Here is a 26,219-nt window from a genome sequence, read left to right as displayed (position 1 = left end):
TATATTTGTATTTAATAATGATGATTAAACAATATTGTTGAATTTTGTATTGATAAAATATTCATATTTTCATTGGTAAAACATATGAAAAAATTCTAGGAATGCCATGTAATAATTATAAATATACAATTTATATATAAATAATATAAATTGATCTGTAAATAACTGCGTTTTATTAATTCTTATCGTAATTTATTTATTCCTTTTAGCTGCTTCAGATATTTATTGTAAAATTATTCCAGTACAACTCGGTATTTTTCTCGTTCCTTTCTCAGAAATTTCTTTGTGCCGAAACCTGAAAAATGCATCGTGTTAGATAAGTGCAGATCAATACAGACGCGCAATTAGCAAAACAGAAAAAAACAATTTTATTAATAAGTACAAAAATTTCAAAAATAGACACAGATAGCGCTTAGTGTACGCGGATCTGAAATCAAGCATGGAATACTTCTCAATGTCGTTCTTTTTTCTGTGATGGAAATAACCAATAACCTAGCTGATCCTTGCCTTGTTTAATCTAACCTGTCTTTAAATGTCGAGGACACGTGTAGCGTGTGTGACACAGAATGCATATTTTCTGTATATAAAACAACGTTTCTGTATATAAAATTTCAAAATTGAAATTATTCCGTCTGTAGCTCGGTACGGTGACGAATAATATATCGGCAATAATGGACGAGATGCTGAGAGACGCGCGTTTCGCGCATATCGCGAGGGATCCGAAGTTTCGTCGCATTCCCAAAGCTGAGAGGAAAGTGAAGATCGACCATCGATTTAAGGGCATGTTTAAGGATGAAAAGTTCACCGTGAAATATACCATTGATAAACGCGGCAGACCCGTCAATCGAACCACCACCGAGGATCTTAGGAAATTTTATGATCTGTCGAGCAGCGAAGACGAGGATGCGTCTGTGCCGTCCACAAGCGAGAAAAAGGTGAAGGATATCAAGGAGAAAAGGAGGGACAAGAAGAAGTCAGCGAAGGAAACCGAATCGAAGATCGACTCTGTAAAGGATTCCTCGGACGAGAAGAACGAAAATGAGAGGAGCAAGGATGATTCCCTGTCGAGCAGGGAAGATTTGTCTGGAATAAAAACAGAGGAATCCCCCGACGAGGATGAATCTACTAGTGAAACCTCGGACAGCGAGGATGAATCCGCCCGGAAAGAACTTTCTGAAATAGAACTAGATAAAAATGATAAGCAGCTGCGTAAAAAGAGGAAAGATGAAAACGGTAGACTTACAAATGAAATTAAGGAGAAACTGAAGGATCTTACTGTGAATTATGCCAGAGGTGAAGGTGTCCTGTTGACCGATAGTTCTTCGGAAGAAGAATCGTCCGAAGCTAGCGGTAAAATATTATTTGTTATATCTTATATACACATTCTGAGAATTCATAAATTACTGCAATATGTAAATATGAATCTTTATTTTAATCGCATCTAGATGACGAGGAAGAGATTGAACATAAGTGGGGCGAACTAGACAAAGAAGCTGATACGACAGATGAGATCACGTATCGATTAGCTATCTGTAACATGGATTGGGATAGAATACGTGCTGTGGATTTAATGATTTTGTTAAATTCATTCTTGCCCAGCGGTGGACTCATCCATTCAGTTACAGTAATGATGACTAAAATAATAATAATTAATGACATTACGTAAAACAAATATATTGATGTATTTCGGTTTTGTAGTTTATATATTTGATTAGAAATGTATTCAATTTACTATCGCAAAAAATTGTTAATACTATAGTTATAATTAATTATAATAGTTATACCAATATGTTGATTTTGAATATATTTATTTATTTTAGATTTATCCATCAGAATTTGGTCTACAGCGAATGAAGGAAGAAGAGATTAATGGACCAATAGAGCTAAAAGACGAAGCTGTTGGAAGTGAAGACAAAATTGAAGATGACGTATGAAATAATGACTTTCTGCGTTACAGTTTTACAGTGTTTTCTTCTCTCATTAACGATTACATTGATTTCCTTTTTCTTAGAATGAAGAAGGTGCGAAATATCACATGGAAAAGTTGAGGCAGTATCAATTGAATCGATTGAAATATTATTATGCCGTTGCCGAATTTGATTCTGCCGAAACGGCAAACAAAGTATACACGGAATGCGACGGTATCGAATACGAATCAACTGCAACTAGATTAGATCTCAGATTTATACCAGATGATATGACATTTGATCAGGTATCTCTTAAGATTATAATATACGATATATTATATCAAAATTCTATTAAAGTATTAAGAAGGATATATTTCATACGTGAAATGCTTGTTCGAGGAACCTAAAGAGACATGTACTGAGATTCCGGAACCCGTGAAGTATCAACCGAGACAGTTTACAACAACGGCTTTGCAACAAGTTAAAGTCCAGTTAACGTGGGACGAAACAAATCCGGATCGGCAAGAATTTACGCAAAAACTGAATTCGGGAAAAATACAAGATATCGATGAAAATGATCTACAGACATATCTGGCGAGCGGTAGCGAGGATGACTCTGGTATGATATCGTTATATTATTTTATTTTTTATATTATTTTTTATATATTAGATCTAAATCTATCGTTTTTGTATTTTAGATGCAGAAGAAAAGAATGATATAACTGAAGAAACCAACGGTAATGTAGAATTGGAGGCAACTAATGATCTAATTGGAAAGTACAAATCTTTATTAAAAAATATTGAAGAAGAAGAAGAGGCAAAGAAAAACAAGGATGTCGAGTTGGAATTCTCATGGGGCTTAGGTACCAAAGAAAAGGTTGAAAAATTAATCAAAGAGAGAATGAAAAATAAGGAAGAACTCACACCTTTTGAGCAATATCTAGAGAAACGCAAAGCGAAAAAGAAAGCTAAAAAAGAAGAAAGGAAGAAGCTTAAAGAAGGAAGTCAGAAAAGCGATTCGGAAGATTCTTTGCCGTCTGATGTAGATATGAATGATAAATATTTCGCGGAAGAATTCAAAAACGGTAAATCCTTACCGCGCAAAAAAGGAAAGGAAGATAACAAAGCTAGTGTCATTGATTCGTCGAATGAGGAGGAAGAAAATAAACGTAAAGGCGAATTGGAGTTGCTTTTGATGGATCAAGACGAGAACGGCAAAAAGCACTTCGATATGAAGCAGATCGAAGAAAATGCAACTATGTCGAAATCCAAACGAAAACGTCTCAACAAGAAGAAGAATGTGCAAGAAGAAGCGAAAGAAGATGAATTCGAAGTTAATGTTAAAGATCCAAGATTTGGCGCTTTGTTTACGTCGCATCATTTCAATATCGATCCTGCGGATTCGCATTACAGGAAGACAAAGGGTACGGAAGCTTTGGTAAACGAGAAGTTGAAGAGGAGAGCTGATAACGAGGTGCACACAGAAAACGTGAGTAAAAGAACATTTTCGTTAACAGCACTTTATGCATTTTTTCTTTTGATGCGTATCGAAACTTTCAGGACAAGCGATCTAAAAAGCCAAAAACAGACGGAAAGCTGCCAACGGAATTACAAGCTCTGATTAAATCTGTTAAGAAGAAAACACAAAATATCACACAGCCAATAAAAGGATAGGATATTATCTTTGTATTAGTTTTAATATAATTAGTTACAAGACTATGTTTTATATATTAATAAAGAGAACTATGTTTTTCTCTTAAGAGATAATTCTCTTTCATTTTACAGTTTGTATTATGTGGTGTAAGTAGTATTTTCTTTTCGTAATAATCATTTATAACAAAATGATGAATTTTTCTGGTATAACACTGCTATATTATGATTACTAATAATATAAGTAATAAATTAACTAAATTGTACATAAATAAGTAGTATAAAAAAATATATATATTATATAATGTTCTTGTTTATTATATATAATAAATGGAATGCATCTTCAGAAAAGAAAGGTCACTTGTCCAAGTAATTAGTGGAATATCTTTAATTCCACTGCAATATTAGAGAAACTCTCGTTTCTCGGATTTATACACAAATTTCAAGATTATTTCAATACATAAGTATTTTTTCAATAAATAAATCACTGGACATATCCAATTTTTGTGTGAGCATTTCCATCGCGTTGTCGCACGCCATGTGCACGAGCACGAGCCATTAGCTGCTAGGGAATTTTTTAGGTTACCGTCGTGTTTCGACGTAAGTTGGCCGTCAGTATTTAGTAAATGCTTTACGATTTGGCAAAATATAATTTTCAAAAACCGTAAAGCATAGATGCTCGCGTATCGATCCCGTCTGTGCGAAAGTCAGACAGGCGAACAGGCGGCACGATATCTCATCCGGAGTTACGGTCCATTTGTGCAACACGTGTAATTCATCGGGACCGATTCGCGCACAAGTGTAGAGAGACATTGGTTATGTTCGCTGCTCGGGCGAAAACAAAATTTGGTAGCGATGTAGCGGTAAGTAAGACGGGATCCGGTCGTACGCGCTGATATATCGCGGAAACTTTAACGCACGGTGCCCTTGCAGTGACTTGAGGCGACGCCCGGTTTGTACGCGCGGAGATTTATTCACGACCGACTGGAAAACGAACAGTCTGCAAATGTACGACGGCGGCAGCAGCGGGTGTAACAACGTCCCCTGCACGGAACATCGAAACAATGTCCGACGGTTCTAAGATGGGCCTGTTCGGCTCCAAGGACCGGAATCAGGAACAGAAAGAGAAATCTTCCAAGGACAACTCCCCAGCCCGTTATACGCCGTACGGCGTCGACAGCGACACCGAGACCTACGACACTGAGGCCCTGAGCATGATGGATATCAACGATATCATCGGCGTGCAGTCCGGCGACCAGGCCGGCGACTCAACTCTGGAAAGCGAAATCGCCGCTCTTTCCCAGATCATTACAGAATCAAAGGTAGAGCTGACTTTACAGTCGGAGGACTTGAAGCTAGTAACGCAACAGGGTTCTTCTAAGACACCGCATCCCACTTCTGGTACTGTCTGTACCACAAGCATCGATAATACCGATATTCCCAATGCCGACGAGTCCAATATCATGTCTGAAAAGTGTACAGATATCATCCGTCAATTGCAGGAAGAGACGTCCGATTTTACCTGGGAAAATAAGACACACGCAGAGTCGTCGATCGTCTCAGAAGAGAGTGCTTCGGAGAATCCAGTAATGGACTGTGTAATTCAACGCGATGAAGCTTCCGACGTAAATACTAACGAAATAGTTGGTGATACATCCACGGTTTGTACATCAGAATCGTCTTCCAATGATAAGTCGCGCATTGAGATTAATTCGTCGACTGTCACGTCAAACGATATTTTACAGGAAACTGCCCAGAATAAGCAACGAGTAGACGCCGCTTCTCCCACGGTTCACGAAGAAAGTGTTGCTGAGAAAGTGGAGGATGAAACTGTTGGCAAAACGGTTGACAGTCAAAACGAGACCAAAAGCGGTATAAGGCCTGTGGTAACAGTCGGCAATATTAGCAAGAGTTTGCAATTAATAGGAGAAGCATATAATTCTGAGGATTCAGAGGAAACAGACGTGAATGATGGCGACTTGCCAAAAGAGACTCCATCACTTTCTGTTTCTAAGGAAACTTCATTGCCGGATGTTCTTGCAAGACAGTCTGACGAAGACAGTTCTGAAGTGAGTGACACGTTGGAGCAAAATACTGAAAACTCTTCAAAGTTAAGTGACACTGTAAGTGCGGTTATTTCAGAAGAATCAAATACAAAAGAAGAAAACACCATAGATAGCAAAATAGAAGATTCAAGTATAAAAGAGCTGGAAGATTCTAATCAAAGTGAAACATTGCAACAAGTTTTAGAAATACAAAAAAATGTAGACGATACTGTAGTAAATAAAATAGCAGAACATGTTGATGATAAGATATCAAGTCTCAAGCAACAAGGTGAAAACGGAAGTGAAAATAATACTGAAATAGAAACAGATACAACTGAAGGAACAGCATTAGAACATCAATCTTCCAATGAAACTTCTAAAGAAACGACAAGTACATTTGTTATGTCAACAATGGAAATAATGAAAGATGCGGAAGAAAGCGATACACCTGCTATGTCAACAATGGAAATAATGACAGATACAGAAGAAAGCGATACACCTGCTATGTCAACAATGGAAATAATGAAAGATACGGAAGAAAGCGAAGAAAATACTGAAATAGAATCGAGTATATCAGCACTTGTTCCTGAAACGGAAAAGCAAGATAGTTCCGTGACTTTTAGTGAAAAAGAACTGCCAGATACAAGAAAAATAAGTGATAATTATCCTGTAATTGATGATGCGAAGGAACTTGTAAAAAACGTAGTCGAATGCGAAGATAAGGATACCGTTTCAGTATCTGCAAACAAAACTCAAGAGTCTACCTTACCTGAGATGTCTGATAAGAAATTTAGTATGACAGAAGTGACAAGTAAAAATAATGATTCTCAGGAAGCAGATGTCACCAATGAAAGCTCTCAGACAACACACGAAGTCATTTCGATAACAGATAAAATTAATGATAATACTCAAGAAACAGTTTCCATAGAAAAAGATCTTGAAGGAACTGCTGTAATTTCGGATAATCAAGATAATGTGGACATAGCTAATGCTAAAGAGACATCTGTGCCAACGGATAAAAGTGCAGTTGAAAGTGCATCAGATACAATTAATAAAGAATTAATTTTAAACGAAGATACATTACTAAGTCGTCCAGATATTGAAGAAAAGAATGTAATGGCTAATAAACAACCTGCAGGCAGTTTGCTAAGTGAAGAAAACTTAGATTTGTGCTCTGAAAATTTAACAGTACAGAGTGATTCAACGCCTATTAATGTTATTAATTCTGAAGAAACAAATGTTCACGCACAAGAAAATATTCTTGAACAAACACCTGAAACCCCAGTTGAGCATGATAAATCTGTTAAACAATTTTCATCTGTTTCAGAAAAATTTAAAATTAATGACACTACATCTAGTAAAGTCGAAGAATTACATTCTGCTCCGATCTCGGATGAAGATTCAAGTAACGCGGTTGAAGATATAAGCAAGCTCGAGGCTGAAAAAACGGAGAACGTAGAGAGGAAGATACCAGAAGCGGTATCACCGTCTGTCAGTAAAGATCAAAGTGAAATTTCATCGACAGAAAATAAACCACAGCAACCACTTGATCAACCTGAATTATGTGTTCAAGAACAAGTTGATTCATCTATGCAGATGGAAAGTAAATCAACTTTGGAAAATGTTATGCCTTCCAATGTATTATTAGAGAATGATACAAATTCACCATTGACTGAAAATTTGATTGTTTCAGAAGATGTAACAGATAACATGTGCAATATAATACAGAAAGAAGATGAAGTCATGAAAAATATTACCGCTGAAGTATCGTTGAACGAGACGGCAATAAAAGCATCCGAGTTAAACGAAGAGAAGGTTAAAGAAATTGAAAAAAGTGAAAAAGAGGACAAAGGTCACGATATGAGTTTAGATTTGGAGCCAGTAATTCCACAAACAAATCCAGAGAATAACAATTTACAGGACGATGAAGAGACGAAACCATGCGAAAATACTGCAAAGATATCTACGGAATCGAAAGAATCGATCGATGTTGAGGTAACACCGATAGTTGAGGAGAATAATGTAGAACCTGATGTAGAAAAATCCACTGATGCCGATGTAAAAGAGGTAGAATCGAACGTCATTGATATTTCTTTACTACAAGAAAGTTCGAGCGAAAAAGTGAATGCCGAAAAATTAACGGAAAAACTGTCTCAAGATTCGGAAAGTATGGATGCTCCGGTCACTGCTCAAACTGTAGACGCTCTAGAAGGACTTTTGGATATGACTCTCATGTCGGACAATTCTTCGTTAAAGGACATGAAAAGTGAAGATAAAGCTTTAATGGAAGAAATAGTAAGTAAAAATATTGATATGCATCTATTGTTAGATGAAGCAAATCAAAGCGACGCAACCATGACGCAAAGTTCGGACTACATAACAAACGTGATTGCTAGTTGTTTGACAAACAGAGATAATGAAGCGAGCGAGGCTGATATCAACATACCGAGTAACGATAAAACTACCGAAAACGAAAATAGTGGCTTAAAAATTAACGAAGATGCGAGTGCGGAGCCGGCAATTGAGATGGCGGATAACGAGAAGATGGAAAAATCTCTTGGAACGGATAGCAACTTGCAGCAGAACGATTTGGACATGGATTTCGAGGGCAACCGATTGGAGTCGGTCGACTTGGAGGAGAGTGAAGAAAAGCTGGAGCAGGACATTCTGCTGGAGGGCGTAATACCGAGTGAGAATCTTTCCCAACATGCCGACACTACGACCGTCACCGAGAATTCGCAGTCGAGCTCAGAGATCTCCGAATTGGAATCCGCGGTGAAGTTCTTGCAGGAGTCCGAGGAGCAGACGATAGACTCGCTGGTGCTCTCGCCGAAGATGGTGGAGAGCGTCGTCGAAGACATAACGAAGCAGGCGAACGCGGAGCTTTACGTGCCCGATGAGATAGACAATTACGCGAACGCCGAGTCTGAATTGGCGCATCTGAGAGACGTTGCCGCCGCGGATTCAATCTCCATTTCAGAAGCCGAGATCATATCGGAGGCTGCTAAGCTGGAGAATGAACGGAAATTTGCGACGCAGATGCAAAACGTTCCCAGTATCGTTGTGAGGGACACCGAAGAAATGACTGAAGAGACAGAGGATCGCACGTGTTCGAAGACTTCGTCTGATACGGCTTCTGTCGCAGATAACTCCTTAAATGTGCAAACGATGGAACAATCGCACGAAGAAAAGGGAGTTGTATCCGACATTAGATCATTGTCGAGCGAAGGTATTCTGAAGGCGTGCGAGCTGATCCCGAGGGTGTCGATATTGGAGGAACGACTGAAGGAACCGCCGAAGATCGAGATACCCGTTCCAGATTCGGCTAAGGTATTGGAAACTTCCATTAGCCCGAACGACAGTCTTCTCATACCGAAGGACGCGAGAGCTATCGCGTACTCGAGGATGTTGGAATCACCGAAATCGGCCGACAAAGTCGAGTCGAAGGGCCCCGACACACCGCGCAAAGACTCCGAGAAGCACTCCGACTTCGAGAACGTCGGCTCGCCGAGGATAATCCTGAAGATCGCCAAATCGGCGATCACGGACTGCAGCGAGCCGCGATCGCCGAAGAGCCCAAAGATCCGCTCGGCTACGAATTCGCCGAATCCGGAGGACAGTCCCGGTCAGAAGTTAGGAAAGATTAAATTAAAACTGTCGAAGGGTGGCCACCCCTCTATAATATCCAACGAGAATCTGGAGGAGGTCAATCAGTGGCACACCACTGAGAACACGTCGTCGTTATCTCCCATCGGCATGAAGATCAAGCTGTCCAAATCCGGCGACGCTTCAATCGTGGGTGCAGAGAAACACGAGAGTCTGGATGACTCGAAGGAGACAAAGTACAAAATCGAAGAGCCGAAGAGAACTGATTCGCCGATCGGCATGAAGATAAAATTATCAAAGTCGGGAGACGCCTCGATTATCTCCGACTCCAGGCAACAAGATACCAAAGAAGCTTTTACGAAGCACAAGGAGAAGTTGGAGATGCCGCAGGGAAGTCCGAAAAGGACAGAATCGCCAATTGGGATGAAGATTAAACTCTCTAAAACTGGTGACGCTTCTATCATTCAGACCGACAGGCAAGAGTCTTTAGAGGAGCACAAGGAAATTACACAGAAGCGGATCGATTCTCCGATCGGTATGAAAATTAAACTGTCGAAGACCGGTGACGCTTCCATCGTATCTCCCGATGCTCCCGAGGACTCGTCTACGAAGGTGAAGGAAAAGCAGGACTATTTGGAACTACCGAAGAGGACCGAGTCTCCAATCGGAATGAAGATAAAGCTATCCAAGTGCAAAGGCGGTGCATCTATTATTTCTGTAGACAATACTGAAGACGCGAGAGACAAATTGGAGGTGCCCGATCCACCTAAACGCACTGAATCGCCGCTCGGTATGAAGATAAAGTTATCCAAAACCGGAGACGCATCTATTATACATTCCGAAGTTACAGAAGACATTAAAGAAACGAGACACAAAGACAAGTCCGAGGTATCGCAAGACACAGCGAAGACGCCGGAGTCTTCCGGGATCAAGATCAAGATGAAGACAGGCGAAGCGGCATCATCAGCATCGGCGGACGTTACCGAAGAGCAAAATGTATTCCAAGCCTCCGAATCGTCCGCAAGCAGCATTCCGAAGATCAAAGTATCCAAATCTGGGGATACATCGGTAGTTTCTAATAAAACAGAATCAACAGAAGACGCGAGATCACGGGAGGGTCAAGCAGAAGTGTCGAAGAGAACAGAATCTCCACTTGGCATGAAAATCAAGCTATCCAAGAGCGGCGACGCTTCTATTGTGCAGAGCGAAGCTGTCGCTGAAGAGCATCAAAGTAAGACTCGTGTGCCCGATGCGGATTATTCGAAAAGCGGCGACTCGTCCCTCGGGATGAAGATCAAGCTGTTCAAGACGGGCGATGCCTCGGTAGTGGAAACACCGCCTTCCAGTTCTTCCGAAAAGAAGGACAAACAACAAAGACGCAGGGACACTGCCGAATCGCCGCTGGAGATGAAGATCAAGCTGTCCAAGACCGGTCACCCCACTATCATAACCTGCGACAGTCACGGCGAATCCTCCACGCACAAAGGTAAAGATTCAGCAGCTGTGGATCCAGCGGTAAATTTCTCTCATAGGTATATGGAGCACGCTGCGACGCATAAGGAATCCCCATTGAAGATCCTCAAGACCGGCGGTCACCATCCGTCCATTCTGCAGAGCAATCGTTCTGAGCTAACAATCGAGCCGGTACAGATGCAGAGCAGAAAACAACCGGCGGAAAACGCCCAGCAGCAGATGGAGATATCGCCCAAGCGTAAAGACGTGACGATCTCGCCGGTTGAGAGCAAGAAGTCTAAACTTGAGGCGCAGCTCTCGCAGATCTTGCCGGAGGTCACCATCCAACCGGTAATATGTCGGGATCAGAAGCAGCAGCAGCAGCAGCAGCAGCAGCTGTTGTTCGATCCGAAGACGAGTCTGATCAGTCGACAGCAGATGAACGTGATCAATCAGGAGATCAGTATCACGCAAGTACGGCCGGATAGCGCGTCCGACAAGTTTAAGGATATGTGCAAAAATTCGCCAGGTGGATTGTCGGATTGCGAGATCATCGAGCATCGCCCGGAGCTGATAATCGTCAACGAGAATTCGAACTCCAGCCAGGATGTTGTTATCATAGAGGAGGTGACACCTAACAGAATGGCCGATATCAAGGTGCCGAAGAAGAGAGGCAGACCGCGAAGAAATCCCTTGGCGACGCAGCACATTCAGCCACAAATGCTAATTCCCAGGGATCCCTTGGCCTTGGACGATGTGCAGCAAGTTCCTTCGCGACAATTTGAACATAGAGAAAATGAGAGACCTAAGAGAACCTGCAGGAGTCAGAAGAGTTACGCTCCGCCTAAAAGAGGCAGAGGACGAGGTTTGTTTCTTTCATAATTAATATTTTATATATACATATAAAACTGTAAGTAATTTATAACTACTCAATTTTAGGAATTGATAGAACTTTACATCGCGAGAAATAAAAAAATCTTTTTTTTTTTTTTTTTTTTTTTAAATTTACAAATTAATAATTTTACACTATAATGTTAGATATAGAATAACTAAACAAGAAACATTTATTATTATCGACTAATTGGCAATGTATACAAACGCTCAGTACGTCTCGAAACTCCGACATGTGATCACGCCGTTTGTCGGCGCTCCTTCGACAATGCATTGCTCCTGATAACAGAGCGACAGCGTTGCATCGCGAGGGGCGCAATCGTCTTGATGTGCTCATCCCGTTTGTCATGAACTTACACTGACTTGGATTTATGGCTTTTTCTGGAAAAATTTTCAAAGATACGGACGTGTAGGTTTTTGACATGGATTAACAGTTAGATTTGCTTGAAAAAGACCCGATCCAGGGGTCGAAACATCGCAGCGTTTTGTATACATTGCCAATTAGTCGATAATAATAAATGTTTCTTGTTTTGATAATCATTGGCGGAATAAACGACTATTTCTTGTAGAATAACTAACATGTCGAAAGTTCATCAGCAATTAATAAGTGACCTACGTTGTTGGTAATATATATACTACTGTATATATATTTTGTTATTTCAGTCTTGAACTATTCGTAATTTGAATAGTTTCGGTTTATATGTTAGATCTGTTCTTAATTATATTTAAAGGACCAATTTGTAAATCAATTTTTTTAATATTTTGCGTTTTATATCTTACATAGATATTTCTCCCTTTTTAATTTAAATAAAAATTGTTTTAAATGAAAAATTAATAAACATCTATTTTATATATATGAAAATATGCGAATGGAAATGCAAGACCAGTAGCAGAATTATATCGAAAAACTTTATCAAACAGGAGATATCCTTATCCGTTTAGAAGAAAAAAAGGCATATTTTCCATTTTAATACTTATAGATATTTTAATATCTTAATAATTTATTTTTAACAGAAGAGATATTAATTTTTTCTTTGTTATATCCAGGTCGCGGTAAACGGAAACTAGATAACGTGGAGCCTCAAATTGGGAAGAAGACTCGTATAGATCAAGACTTATCCGCTATTGAGGCATCAACAACGGCTATCATCACTATCGACGAAACACCAGTACAACAAGAATCACTTCATAAATCATCAGAACTGTACAAGGCACTGAAACAACCGCCCATAGATCGTAAAAGCATGAGTTCTGCATTAAGTCGCAAAGAAGTGGGGAAAAAAGACTCTAAAGCCTCGAATTCTGAAATTTCAATGTTAGACCCTGCCAGATTGTCGTCCGATCTTCAGGAAGATCCGACGAAGGCATCTACGAGCCAGGATTCGTTAGTCTCAAAAACTGATGATCAGCATAAGAAACCGGCCTTAGAAATCGTTTCTGAGAGGATACAGAAGTCGACGGTAAAGCAACATGCCGAGAATAAAAGTAAGATGTCGGATGGGATTAAGGAGATACCTGTACCTCCCGGACATTCGAATTGGCTAACGCCAACGTCGAAGAAGCAAGCAGATTCGACGGCCATCAGAGGCGAAACAGTGTCGACGGTGCAAGTAATCGACGAAGAAACAAGAATGAGCGCCGAATCCGGCTCAAGGTCCCAAACACCGGCTAGAAATATACCAGCACCAAGTATGTATTTGCATTAATATTAATATATATAATATGACATTAATATTATAATATGATAAAATATGCAATATCAAAGATGAGATAAACAGCGTCATTATGCCATTATTTATTACAATTAAACGATAGCGTAAAAAAACATCACTCTTATTGTTTTAAACTTTATATTATATCTTATATATAAAAGTATGTATATATATAAGTGTAGTGCTGTTACATATAGTATATTTTAATAATACAGTTTAATATTTTTTATTTTATGTAGATAAAATTTCTACATCCACAGTTATATATTATTTCTTTTATTTGCAATATGTGTTGCAATTATGCTATGCTTAGCAATGCTAAAAACGCTCATATTAATTTCTACATTGATTGTACATTTATTTAATTATTTATATCTTTTCTCATTTTCTTGTTTGTAATTTGTAATCTTTATATTTTAAGAGCAATACCTTTTTGTTTAACTATATTTGATTTAAAAATATACTTTGTGCATTATGTGCAGTTATATTTTTATTAATATTGCTTATTTATATATAAGTGTAATTATATTAAAGTATTAATATAATTTTTATATTAATAATATAATTATTTATAATTATATAATTTTATATAAGAATAAATCTCTAGAAAAAATATTTTTATTTTAGTCATTGAAGAGTTGGTTGAATTGAATGTATTGGTACACATCCAAAACTTCAAGCTGGCTAAGAATAGATCTTTTCTTGTGGCATAAGATGTCTCTCAAGTAACTAAATACGAAATTTTAATGATGTGCTTAAATACGAGGCAGTGTACATCATTTCTTTTATTTGTAATATGTGTTGCAATTATACTGTGCTTAGCGGCGCTAAAAACGCTCATATTAATTCGTATATCATTTATATAAATGTATCTATACACATTATTCGTGTTTGTACGTATTAGATTTATAAAAAACATTGTTTTGAGTGTGCAAGCTGTATCGATATGATTATGGTGTTCATGTTTCAAAATCCTAAGTTGTATTGTAATGAACATTATCTACATTTAGAATGCATTGAAGATATTTAAAAACCAAGAAAAAAATATTTAATAGAATAATATGTTATAAGAAATATATTAATTTATCAAAATCATAATAAAGTACGAATCTTTTACTATATCTATCAATATAACATTAACGTCAGAGAAATATGTAAGAAAAAGCTGTGTTAGAAAATATGTAATGAAAAAATGTTTTTTGTTCACTCAGTTAATATACGAGAACTTATATGAAAAGCAATAATCTATTGACTGCATTTTTCTATATAGAAATGAATTTTTTGCAGCTTCGGAGACAATAATAAATGAAGAATCTCAAGGTAGCGTCTTGAGCACTGCTACGACAGAATCAGAAAAAGTCAAAGTAAAGAACCGAAGGATGGAGATTAATTTTGATCCCGATGAAGGACCTTTCACTGTTGATAAAATAGCAGAATACGAATGGCCACTAGATCGAAAAGGTGAAACCTTTATGATACAGGAACAGATATCACAGTACCTTGGCGTGAAATCTTTTAAGCGTAAATATCCTGACTTGAAACGCAGAGTAGTTGATATGGAAGAGAGAAATTATTTAAGAGAGAATGGATTAGTCAGTGAATCGATGTGCGATATGGGTAAGTTTATGATCTTTACTCTTTTTTTTTTGTAGAAGAGATTTCCAGATAATATGGAAAAAAAGTTCACTATTATTAAGATTTTCAAGATTTATAACGAAATTAGAACAATAATTTACTCTTATTATTATGCATTTATGTTGCTATATCATTTACACAGGATTAACTGCGGTGTGCAGCTCAGAAGTACTAGATGTAATGTGTAGTGATTTCCCCGATCAGTACGAAGAATATCGCAAACATATGCGCGAGAAGCAAGTCAAGGAACATTCCAAGAAACAGAAGGAACTGACAGCGGCAGCGAATGCGGAAAGAAACAGGATAGATCTCGCGGAAATGGCAATGCAGTCCGCATTTGCGTGGAACGCTAACTTAAATAAAGCTCGCAAAGAGCAGCGCAAATACTGTTTAGATCTGCAGACTTTCACGATTCATCAACCGCAGAAGCAACACAAAGGCGATCCGGAGCACAAAGTTGGCCATTATCCTGTTGCTCTGATACCAGGACAGTATACCGATTATTATCGGGAATATACACCAGCAGAATTGAGATACTATCCGCTGAATACGGTCTTATATGGACCTACACGACCTAATGAGCGGAAAAGTGATAGTCAGTCGGAAGGTTCTCAGAGCGACAGCGATAGTGAATCGTCTTCCGATGATTCAAGGTTGGTAGCGACATTATAAAATATTATATATAGCTTATTTTTAAGATTTAAAATAAATTATTCTATATATGAATTATCTCAAAGTAAGATGCCAAAATTTGCAAACGCATTTTTCGAGCAATTTAGAATTTAATCACGTAATACTTTTGATTTATAATTAATATTAATATTAATTACTAAGTTAATATATTTACACATAATATAAATAAGTGAAAAGTATAATTTATAATGATTATATTCGAACAGTTCATCCTCCAGTGAAGGTACGCAAGATACGGAAGGATCTCAATCGACCATGGACGAAGTGGACATGGAAATCTCGAACTCAAAAGATGATGCAAAATTGAAATGCAAGATGTGCCTGAAAGTTCTAAATAAACACAACAAGAACGAAATATTAATCCAATGTGGTACTTGTAATGGAAACGGTAAATATTACATTGCGAATTAAATCGCGTTGTAACTCTTTACGGAGAGCTAACCGAGGCCGTTATCGCTTTCAGTTCATCCATCCTGTATAGATTTAACATTGGATATGGTACCACACATCCAATCGTATGCATGGCAATGCACCGATTGTAAAACGTGTGCGCAATGTCACGATCCCGCAGACGAAGACAAGATGCTTTTCTGTGATATGTGCGATCGTGGGTATGTTGCATTTACTTGAAAACTCGATACACGCTATATATTACGAAACTGTCGATGCCTTTAATGTCTGTTTTATTAAAGAGAAAAAAAAACACTATACATAAAATGAATTATAATTTCTATAAGTAGAGTTTTGCGACATAGAGCCGCAAATTAATTACTATTTGGAGTTTTTTACCTAATATAATTTGATGCCGCGTGTTTCAGGTACCATATCTATTGTGTTGGTTTGCGACGAGTACCACAAGGAAGATGGCACTGTCAGGAGTGCGCCGTATGCGCGAACTGCGGTTCGAGGGAGGCCGGTGGTGCCAATTCGGATCGAAATAGCGTTGCGCAATGGCAACACGAATATAAAAAGGGCGAGAAAAATACTCGGGTATATGTCTCGACGCTCTGTGTACCATGTTCGAAGTAAGTACAGTCAATCATCAATTCCTCCAAACCACGCTGGGCTTTAATTGCTTGATAATCTCCACGGCTCACACCATAACACTTTTTCAACAACTTTTCTTTTTCGTTGTGTCAGATGCGGGATGTTCAGTAATAGATACACTTGACGAACCGAATGAAATTCTTTATCGAGAATTAAAATCAATTTTTCTTGTTTGTAAAATTTGATTAAATCCTACGACCCTTACAATTTTTAAGTTTTAAGTACTTTGAAGTAAATGCGCCTTTTTACAGCCTTGAATCAAAATTCTCTTAAAATTAAATTGTGGTTAAATGAATTAGATAAAACTGATTGAAATTAACTAAAAAATAAAGATTTGTTCTCATCCGTTCTTGTATTATAATTTGTCGAAATACTTGTTTGATCAGTTATAAGTCGAGAACCATTCTCGACGGTCTTTAGAGAAAGACCTTTACGGCCAGATTACGTGAAAAAGAGTGTATTAGCACGTGACATCTTTAATTCGCCTTCCCCCTTTTTTCCATGTACCGAGCACCACCATAATACATAATATACCCTTACCTGAATTCACTAACCACATGATCTTTATGCGATAACAAGGCTGTGGCGAAAGGGTCGCTATTGCCCGCACTGCAGTCGCTGTCATACTGCCCAAAGGCTCGACCTGGAAGCGAATCTAGTGCATTGCAGCGCATGTGACAAGTATCTGCACTTAGGTATTGACACCAAGTTTTCATATGATTCGGTTAGTTTAACATTTTGAGCGCCAAGCACACGCATTTTCGCACATTAACGTGAGCAAAAATTATTTGGCAAACATTACACGAACTTATCAAAAACTGATTTTGATCAATGAAATTAGTAAGCCAATGGCTACATAAATTATCGGAATAATTGCAAGAACAGTATTGCGAGCCACAGAGTTTAACTTTCGGCAAGCGCTCAAAATGTTAAGTCTATTGCATGTTGCGACACAGGAGCATTTGAGCATTTGCACGCGCCATCGAGTTTTGTTTGATCATCGCTATTTTAAAAGCCGTATTTAAATTATTTGCTGTTTAGTGCGTACATATGTATATTTGCATTTTTATCTTTTTTCTCTACCAAATGAGAGTTACAAATTTTAATAGGTACCATAGTGCAAAAGTGTTTAATTGGATTCAAAATATTGTCTATCTTTATTCATCTGAAGAATTTTTGAAGACTCTATCTGAAGAATCTTTATTTTTGAAGAATCTTAATTTTTTTTATTAACATTATTTACTTCTTGATGATATTCTTGCTTTAGGTCGTGACATAAAGAATCTTAAAGGAAATAAATAATCTGCTTAAGATAAAAATATCTCTGTTCTTACAGCTACTGTCGCGAAACGTTATATATCGGCACAAAATGTATATGTAATCACACATAATTTTTTTCAGAATGCGTGGAGACCAAGGGAGTAGTGGTTGACAAGAAAAATTATCTATGTGATTTCTGTACACCGTCGACCAGCCAGCACGCGATAAAGCCTTTAATGTCGAAGGTGCTCAAAACGTGAATATGATTATTGTAACATTGTCGTACGCGAGGCAAAAAAAATATCGAGTTGTATAATACCAATGCCAGTGCAGTGTATATTAATTATATATTATATTAAAGTAAATAAGTTTTTTATTGAGTGCGTTTGTGAACAGATATACGCGCAAGATTTTCTTCTTGAGTACTTCATGACAAACGAATTACATTGTACATAGCTGCGGAAAATGAGTCATTTAACTTTTAATTATGAATTTTTAATGTATTATTTACCGCAAGATAAAATGTGAATTATTTAGCAAAAAAAAGACTGAATGTTTGGTTTCGACGACGTGTCAAAATTACGAGATATATACAGAGTATACGAGAAATCGCGCACTTTCCCTCGATTATAGATTCTCTGGCGAATTTGAAATTGATTTTTGTACATCGTAAGCTTGGTTAAACATCCTTTTTGTAACTCTCTTTTTGCATACAGTATTTAAAAAAATTTTTTTATAAAATAAAAAAGGTGTCACATAATTTATTAAATTGCATCGTATTTCATCATTTATAAAAATATAAATGTAAAATAACGGCTATTATATATATTATTAATATAATTTTTCTTGAAAAGTTTAACCATAAATATTACACTAAAAATCAAATCAAATTTTTTTTATCGTCTACATTGTCTTTATCTGTATTTAAAATATTACTGTCATTACAAAGACTCTTTTTCTTCGTTTCCGAAGAGTGTGAAATACTATTAGGTAAATTTGTGCTCTTGCATTTTTTTCAATTTACCAACTCTGATATTCCCGAAGAGAAACAACCATATCAGTGAATCAGACAGTTGATGTCTTTTCTGTCGATCACTACATATATGTAGAAACAGAAGGAAAAGAAATAAAATATGAAACTAAACAGAAATAGCGATTTCTTAAAAATATATATCATTCTCTTTATTCTTCTTTTGCGACATAATCCTCGGATTAGTGTTCTGTTGCGGGAGTTAGATGCGAATAAACATCTTTTTTTGCATGTGTTTTTACATACTTATCATTACGTAGTATCCACATTTTGAACAGTGCGCTCTTTCTCTCCTCGCTGTCAAAAATCAATTACGATATATTTTTATATAAGATCGTGTTAGATTACGTTGCATTATGTACACATACAGAATAACGATAGTAATTGCGACTGTTTAAAAAATGAGCAAGTTGCAAAATATAAACTTTGGCATATCGTTGCATCAACCTTGTATAATATTACGTCAGAATAATCTTAGTAGAGTTTGTATTGCAATGCAATCTGTACAAGATATTTCTAAACAGTGCATACGCGCGAAGAATGCAGAACTGCTGTATCTTACACCGAGTTAGCCGATTTCTTCTTCCGGTTTTTGGGCGATGCCGTTCCCGTGGCGCAAACAATCGATCGGTAATACAATTATGTAGCAATACCGGCAGCATTAGTGACAGCGAAGAACATCGTTGTGAAGAAGAATATATATAATACGTTCCACATGTGCTCTGCGTTCCAGTCCCATTAAATCATACCGAAGACACCCACGTGGTGTCCTGTAATATCTTCCTCGCGACAACAAACGTCCCTTTTTTCTTTCCTTCGTTTAGAATTCGAGTAAATGTCGAGTGCTATTTTAAAATGGCTGTGCACAATTTAATATCGTTTAGAGAAACATCACACACGTTAATTAACATTCCGCACATGATTACAACATCATAAAGTAACGGTGTACTTTGAGCAAAAGAAAACGAAACGTGTCATAGCATAATCAGCAGTACAAGTCGTACGAGTATTATTATACCTAACGTGTAATCGCGTTGTTAAAGAGCACTTATGCGCTAAACGGGGACGGGCTCACAGCTCAGAATTGCACTTGACCCGTCATTGACTAGTAGTACTCGGTATACAAGATAATATAGCGTCTGTTTCCTTTCAGCTGCACTTCGCTGCTGTTTCTATTCAAAAAGGAGCAGACTGTATTTTCAGGCTTAGAAGGGCTTGCGAGAAGATGCATAAAAGTGCAGCTAGAAGAAACAGCGATGTAACTACATCGTCAGAGTAAATGTCGAGCGAACAGCCGTGTCTCTCGCATGACACGCGAGAAGTACTCAAATACGCCCACCGATCGTCAGTGAAGCAAAATAACATCGAGAATCATTTGCACACGTAGGAAAACTTAATGATTAACGCCGTCGCAACGCTGCAACCTTTCTCCCTCGAGCAGTTATGGCTTCATAACGGCCGAAAAATTTAAGCGATAACTGCAAAAAGACGCATAAAGCAATATATCGCAGTTTTTCGGAAAAAAATACACAAAAATTTACGCAATTTTGTGATTGTAATTCAGAGCTAGTAAAATTATAGTTGCCTCCGCGTGTGTGAGTATTCTATAAAATAAAGCGAAAAACTTTAAACACGTTTTTTCCTCTTTTTCGATGTCAAAATAGCCCTCTTACTTACGTACTGTTTTTTCAAGCATCAATTTTTTTTTATCCTAAATGTGCGCTCCAATTCCGATGAATAATTGACAGTGTAAAAAATCATTTTGAGTATTCACTCGTGCCTAATACCATATATAGATAACAAAGTACTGAAATTGTGTAAGTGAGTAGCCGGTATAATGGTGATCACTAAATTCTGCGTAGAAAACTTCGATAGGACGTTATGAAGGAAGTTTGGGCCAGGAAAGCTCCCGACTTTGTAAAATATTCGCAAATTACACGTTGGATTTACACTTTGCGAGCCTTTCCTGAGTTTACACAATAGATAATCAAAAGCCTCCGATAATTCATTTGCATTCCATTCAGTGGATGGCAAACTCGCCTCCGTTGTCAAATTACTAGTTGAATTAGATGAACCTGTGCACAGAAATTTCAGACTTAAAAGTGCTTTCTTAAATAAAAAATATTTTTTTAAATTTACGAATTGAATTCTAAATGTAAAAAGTTAATGACTGATATTAATAATCGGTTCAGATTTATTGTTATCATCCTACTAGTATTTCACTTTTCTAAGATTCTTACTATTTTAAAAAGATATATTTTAGTATTTCATATATTTAAAATTGAGAACAAAACATGTTACATTTGTAAAAAAAAGTTTGAATGTGTTACGGGTAAGCGATTTATCAAGAGAAACTTACCGGTGGACATGTAACATACAATCGCCGAAACATTATTTTCGTAATTCCACCTACGTCTGATGGCTATCCTAAAATTAGCCACACATTTTCCTGTTTCCTCGTCTGCAATAAATAATAAGACATATATAACAATTATATACATACACATCGCTATCGCTAGTTTCTGAGTTAACGAGTAAAAAAGAATACTTGCTGAAAGTTATCTTAAAAAAAAAAAAAAAAAAAAAAATGCAGAAAGAGAGATAGATTCTTCTACTCAACTTGCAGCAAATATATCTTCCTTGTTAGACAAACTTTGAATACTCACATTCAAATCGATTATTATCTCTATGAGCCCAAACACACCACTCGACCTGAGCACCACGTGGCAAATTTGGTACAACAACGTAATCTACGATAGCATTTCTCGTCCTCCTTTCCCATTCTTTCCTCGCATCTGCTATGTAACTAGAATGGGTCAGGAAACAAATGCCTTGTACTATATCTCGAAGTTTTGCATCCATAGCCTTAACGATGCGATCTATGTGCCTCAACGTTAAACGGCACTGCCGTTTAATATTCATATCTAGAAGATTCATATTGCCAGGCACCAAAGGTATTTGCCCAGCAACTAAAATAACATCACCTACCTGTAGAGAAGATTAGATTTGTAATAAAACAAATTCAAACAAATTGAACTTTAAATTTTTAAATATAAAAAAAATACAAAAAGATTAAATAATAAAAGAATTTAATACTTTAAGATCAATTTTTTCAAAAAATACTTAACAAAAAATTGATCAATAAATCTCTTAGAAAAATATCTTTATCATGTTAATTGTGCACTTACACGAACAGCTTGAGAGTAAGGGCCAATATTGGCGGGTGCCCAATGACTTATGCTTTGAACATGCATCGTGTGTCGCTTGCAGACCAATTTATCGCCGCTCTCTTGGATTTCCTTATATGCTATCGCGTCAAGTGTGACATGTACGTTCAAAGGACATTCTACACACACACGAACTGGCGGATTTCTTTTACCCAACCAGGAAACGTATACTTCATTTATAGCCTTGTAATTCGACATATCTTTTACGTACAACGTTACCGCGACTATGTCAGATGGGCACAAATTTTCGTTTTGAAGCAGAGCTACAATTAAACAAATATCACGTGTGAAAATGATTAATTTATATCGTTTTCTTATATCATCAATTAAATTTAAAATAAGAAATAATTGTTAATATTGAATAATTACTAAGCCGAAAAGTATGCGATTAAGATGTGAATTTTACCGCTTAGTTTTTCCAGTGCCTCTTCCACAGCGGGTGTTACGTCCGGATGTTTCCCTACAATACCTCCGAACCAGAACCATCCTGTTTGATTTTTATTGACAGCCGGCGCGTCTGGACAATCTTCCTCTTCGTACAAAATCTCCATTGGGCTTGGAGGATGAAACTGGCCTGTATATTCAGATATAATACAACATTATATACATATATACATAAATATACCTTCCACATTTTTTTTCTATAATTTTCTACCTGAGTTCGATGCTTTCAAACTATTGCTTTCACACGCATGCTCGTCATTTTCATCTTCCGATAAATTGCAACCATCGTGTAGCTCAGGGCCGATAATTTCTGCAATGTAATCCTGTGGCGATTTTATCAAAACATTTTTTAGTCTTTCCGATAGACTTAACTTCTCCAATTCTCCATTCTAAAAAATAAGTCTTCACTTTGATGACACTTGACAGTGTCTTACAATTATCGACGTGATATCCAAAAACTTACGTCCTTGTCCTGTAAGTGAATCTTTGTAAATCTGAGATATCCTACAGGCGCTATGTCGTCCCTCGAGTTTACAACGCTCTCATACTCCTCGCTGAGGCATGAAAAAAGAAATAAAGAACGGTTATTCAGATTGTGCATACATAAATGCAAACACATATGATACTTACATTACGATACTTTTGGCAAACAAGGGACAATCTAAGGTAAAAGTTTCATATTCTCCTCCTTCTCCACACATGTTAACTCCATATTTTTCTTTCTGCAAATAAGATTTATAGACTTTATAGCTTTATTCAAAAATATATGAAGCTATTTCCAGCTTTGTCTCATTATATACTCATATAAACATAATAATCAACATATATTAAATGCTATTACAAAAACACTAAGGAGTCTTAGCAATGAGCAAAGAATAAAAATTAAATCATTAGGATCATTACCACACAATTAATTGAATAAGAAACAATATATGGCTTACTATCTTAACAAGGTGAGGTTGCATTTCACATATAGATTTGCCCAAATGTTTAATTTCAAGACCTAAGGCCGCAACTTTGATCAATATTGCATTAACAGAGCTCTGTATCATTTCATCTAATAGCTCATTCTGGTCCCGTCTCCACAAGTACGACAAGGAAATAAGACCTAAACGATTGCATCTAAAAGAGAAATATTTGGAAAAAAAAAAATATTAATAGCAGCAACTAACAATATTACAGATTTAAATAAGTAATAATTACACATTTTCCACACGAATTCGTTGATAATCACTAAGAATAGCACCGCTTGACACAGCCTCTATATTTTCACGTTCCTGAAAAAAATATATATTGAAATTATTGGAATGCACACACACAGATATTGATATCGTAATATATATCTCAGAAAATACTGAAGTTAATTTACCTTTAATGTACTCAAAAGCTTAAAAAGATCCTCGACTTCATCGCTTTCCGTAGGATAATAATATTTCTCTTGCACGTTGGCCTTACCAAACGTTGGGTAACGATATATAGGCAAGCCTATAGCTTGAGCAATGTACTTAACACCTTGATGTCCTACCGTTTGAAACATAAACGAATCCAGATCATCTAAAAGCAGAAAGTTAGCAACTCCTGTTACATCTGCATAAATTATAAATTACAATATCTGTAACATAAAAAATCAACTACAATACGCCCATAAGTTATACGCAGTTAAAGTCTAATTTCTTTGTATAAAATTTTTTAGCAATATATAATTATTTCGCACAGTACGTGGTATTTGTCTCAATACCTTTTTCAACAGGATACAAATTAGCTAGAGCCACGATCTCATGGCCAGCTGCCACGCACTGCATCATATTGAAGCAAGAGTCTTTGCCACCGCTGATCAATGCAACAACCTTCATCTTTTTATCGTTGATCCTGCTTGGGGGTCTCTTCCTTAAGAAACAGTTACGACTAAAATTAAAGCTGATTTATCGTTTAGACAATCATCTGCAATAAAAGTGAAACGAAGGTACATATAAAAATAACTTTCATATCTGTGTTTCATAACTGTGTTTTTCATATCTTAAGAGCTATAAACATTTTGAGATATCAGGTTGAATTTTTTTTAATTGACAAAGTATCATTAAATCAAATAAAACAGAATTTACATTTCCAATCTGTTATATTTTTGAAAATATTTTATTGCACATTAATCTAATAAAAATGTATTAAATAATGTGATAAAAATAGAATGTAATATTAAACGGTCGGTGTATATATATATATATATATATATATATATATATATATATATATATACTCTCTGTGCAGCGCATATATCGCATATTTACAATTTATGTAATCACGTGGGACAGATATACGGCAGGATTTTACAACGGCAATAATAAGGCATTTCGGACCGTTTGCGCAATAAAACACAATTAATAAATTGTTCATCGGGGGCATTTGAGAGCGCAATGGGACACAAAAGCTGTCGCGCATCGGCAGATGTGCCGACTGAATGAATGAATGGAGCTGCCGACGTAAACAGTGGAAAATGCAAGGCGCCGAGGACGGGGTGCGAATTATTTATTAATATATATAACAGTCAGCTAACGAGAGCGACAGAATTTATCGCGGGGGGGCCGCGAGCAGCGGCGACACGCTGACGATTCCTCGTATCTTTAATCGACACCGGATGTTAGATCGGTAAACCGATCGCGACGGCCGTATCGCGATAGAGGGATTTATCGCGCGACAGCGAGAAACCGTGGTGCCTGCGAGAGACGGGTCTTTTTGGTTATCGCGGAGAACGGATACGCGCGAGGCGAGGAGAGCGAACGGCGAGGTGACAGCGGGCGGCGAGCCGCGCGGGCGAACGCGAGCCCGACGATCGCGGCGAAACACGCGGCGGAATCGGCTCGGAGTCCTCGATAAATGTGATATTTACGTTAAATCGGTGGCGAAAACCTCTCACACGGTACAGTCGGCAACCCATGGGAGACTGAAGACTGATGAGGCCATAGACGACGGGAGACTGGAGCAGACTAGCAGAGAAGTGCGGCGACTGCGGCGACAACCGCGACAGTGGCGCCGCGGCGAGGCGGCGTTCGACTCGAGAGAAGAGCGTCGAGCTCGATTGAGGTTATCTCGGATATTGGCAAATTGCGCCGGTTAAATTGGCGACGATCGTTATGGATCGAGTCGCGGTTTCCTCGCGGGCGACGAGGCGACGTCGTTTCGCGCGTTAAAGGCGACGTGCCTGCTCGCGTGACGGAAATCTACGGACGAAAGTGACCACGGCGTCGAGAGATTCACGGGTGAACCGTCGCTCGATCGTACACGCCGCGTGACATCATCGACGCGACGGACCAATCGCGGGTGTCGCTAGGCCACAATTGTTACATCCGTTAATTTTGTATATATACATATATGTTTGATTTGATTATTTGATTATTTATTATATTACATATAAAACGAAATATTCGGCTGCCAATGATTATAACGCAGAATAATCGTTCTTACTAAGTCTTGTTTCTTTATTTCATTATTTGAGGACAAAAAGTGTGCGGCTAAAAAATAAATTTATAAAGTAATATTCGTAGGTAAAATTATAGAAGTTAATAAATTTTACAGGTGTTTTAGGAACTCTTTTTGTTATTTAGAATTATTAACAAGAACGCACG

At 37.4% G+C, this 26,219-nt stretch overlaps 3 protein-coding genes across 7 annotated transcripts; 2 read left to right on the top strand and 1 right to left on the bottom strand.

The window, feature by feature from the left end:
• The first annotated feature begins 510 nt into the window (after window positions 1-510).
• Window positions 511-3,667, top strand: LOC143904239 (ESF1 homolog). Its single transcript, XM_077418718.1, has 7 exons — window positions 511-1,350; window positions 1,446-1,624; window positions 1,821-1,928; window positions 2,012-2,212; window positions 2,307-2,526; window positions 2,606-3,396; window positions 3,468-3,667. Exons 1-7 carry the CDS (start codon window positions 672-674, stop codon window positions 3,579-3,581), a joined length of 2,292 nt encoding a protein of 763 aa, XP_077274844.1. The 5' UTR covers window positions 511-671; the 3' UTR covers window positions 3,582-3,667.
• Window positions 3,668-4,071: 404 nt separating this feature from the next.
• E(y)3 (PHD finger protein enhancer of yellow 3) lies at window positions 4,072-19,220 on the top strand. 5 transcript variants are annotated; one of them, XM_077418714.1, is made up of 10 exons: window positions 4,073-4,420; window positions 4,491-11,525; window positions 12,599-13,240; window positions 14,551-14,880; window positions 15,041-15,551; window positions 15,798-15,979; window positions 16,055-16,202; window positions 16,410-16,616; window positions 17,218-17,333; window positions 18,040-19,220. In XM_077418714.1, exons 2-10 carry the CDS (start codon window positions 4,622-4,624, stop codon window positions 18,156-18,158), a joined length of 9,159 nt encoding a protein of 3,052 aa, XP_077274840.1. In that variant the 5' UTR covers window positions 4,073-4,420; window positions 4,491-4,621; the 3' UTR covers window positions 18,159-19,220. The 5 variants fall into 5 exon arrangements, with proteins under 5 accessions (XP_077274843.1, XP_077274840.1, XP_077274842.1 ...); XM_077418716.1 differs by having other exon boundaries at window positions 4,073-4,879; window positions 5,060-11,525; XM_077418715.1 differs by having other exon boundaries at window positions 4,073-5,218; window positions 5,303-11,525.
• Window positions 19,055-25,625, bottom strand: LOC143904240 (uncharacterized). The gene is made up of 13 exons (XM_077418719.1): window positions 25,484-25,625; window positions 24,338-24,540; window positions 23,969-24,153; window positions 23,803-23,876; window positions 23,541-23,721; window positions 23,230-23,321; window positions 23,063-23,153; window positions 22,811-22,988; window positions 22,562-22,729; window positions 22,117-22,418; window positions 21,595-21,916; window positions 21,288-21,389; window positions 19,055-21,003 (listed from the first exon to the last, which is right to left on the bottom strand). Exons 2-13 carry the CDS (start codon window positions 24,450-24,452, stop codon window positions 20,699-20,701), a joined length of 2,115 nt encoding a protein of 704 aa, XP_077274845.1. The 5' UTR covers window positions 24,453-24,540; window positions 25,484-25,625; the 3' UTR covers window positions 19,055-20,698.
• Window positions 25,626-26,219: the final 594 nt, after the last annotated feature.

The sequence above is a fragment of the Temnothorax americanus genome, unplaced genomic scaffold, assembly GCF_048541705.1.
Source record: "Temnothorax americanus isolate GAGA-0224 unplaced genomic scaffold, ASM4854170v1 Scaffold5, whole genome shotgun sequence".
Classification (NCBI taxonomy): domain Eukaryota; kingdom Metazoa; phylum Arthropoda; class Insecta; order Hymenoptera; family Formicidae; genus Temnothorax; species Temnothorax americanus.
Note: the sequence above shows the minus strand (reverse complement) of the source record. Positions and strands in the feature narration are given on the sequence as shown.

Excerpts from the sequence above, each read along its gene's own strand:
- LOC143904239 (XM_077418718.1), top strand. The coding sequence starts at position 672 with ATGGACGAGATGCTGAGAGACGCGCGTTTCGCGCATATCGCGAGGGAT. Across the intron at positions 1,351-1,445 it reads AGAATCGTCCGAAGCTAGCG|ATGACGAGGAAGAGATTGAA; the intron begins GTAAAATATTAT and ends AATCGCATCTAG. Across the intron at positions 3,397-3,467 it reads ACGAGGTGCACACAGAAAAC|GACAAGCGATCTAAAAAGCC; the intron begins GTGAGTAAAAGA and ends CGAAACTTTCAG.
- LOC143904240 (XM_077418719.1), bottom strand. The coding sequence starts at position 24,452 with ATGAAGGTTGTTGCATTGATCAGCGGTGGCAAAGACTCTTGCTTCAAT. Across the intron at positions 23,877-23,968 it reads AGCTTTTGAGTACATTAAAG|GAACGTGAAAATATAGAGGC; the intron begins GTAAATTAACTT and ends TATTTTTTTCAG. Across the intron at positions 22,730-22,810 it reads TTTGAAAGCATCGAACTCAG|GCCAGTTTCATCCTCCAAGC; the intron begins GTAGAAAATTAT and ends CTGAATATACAG.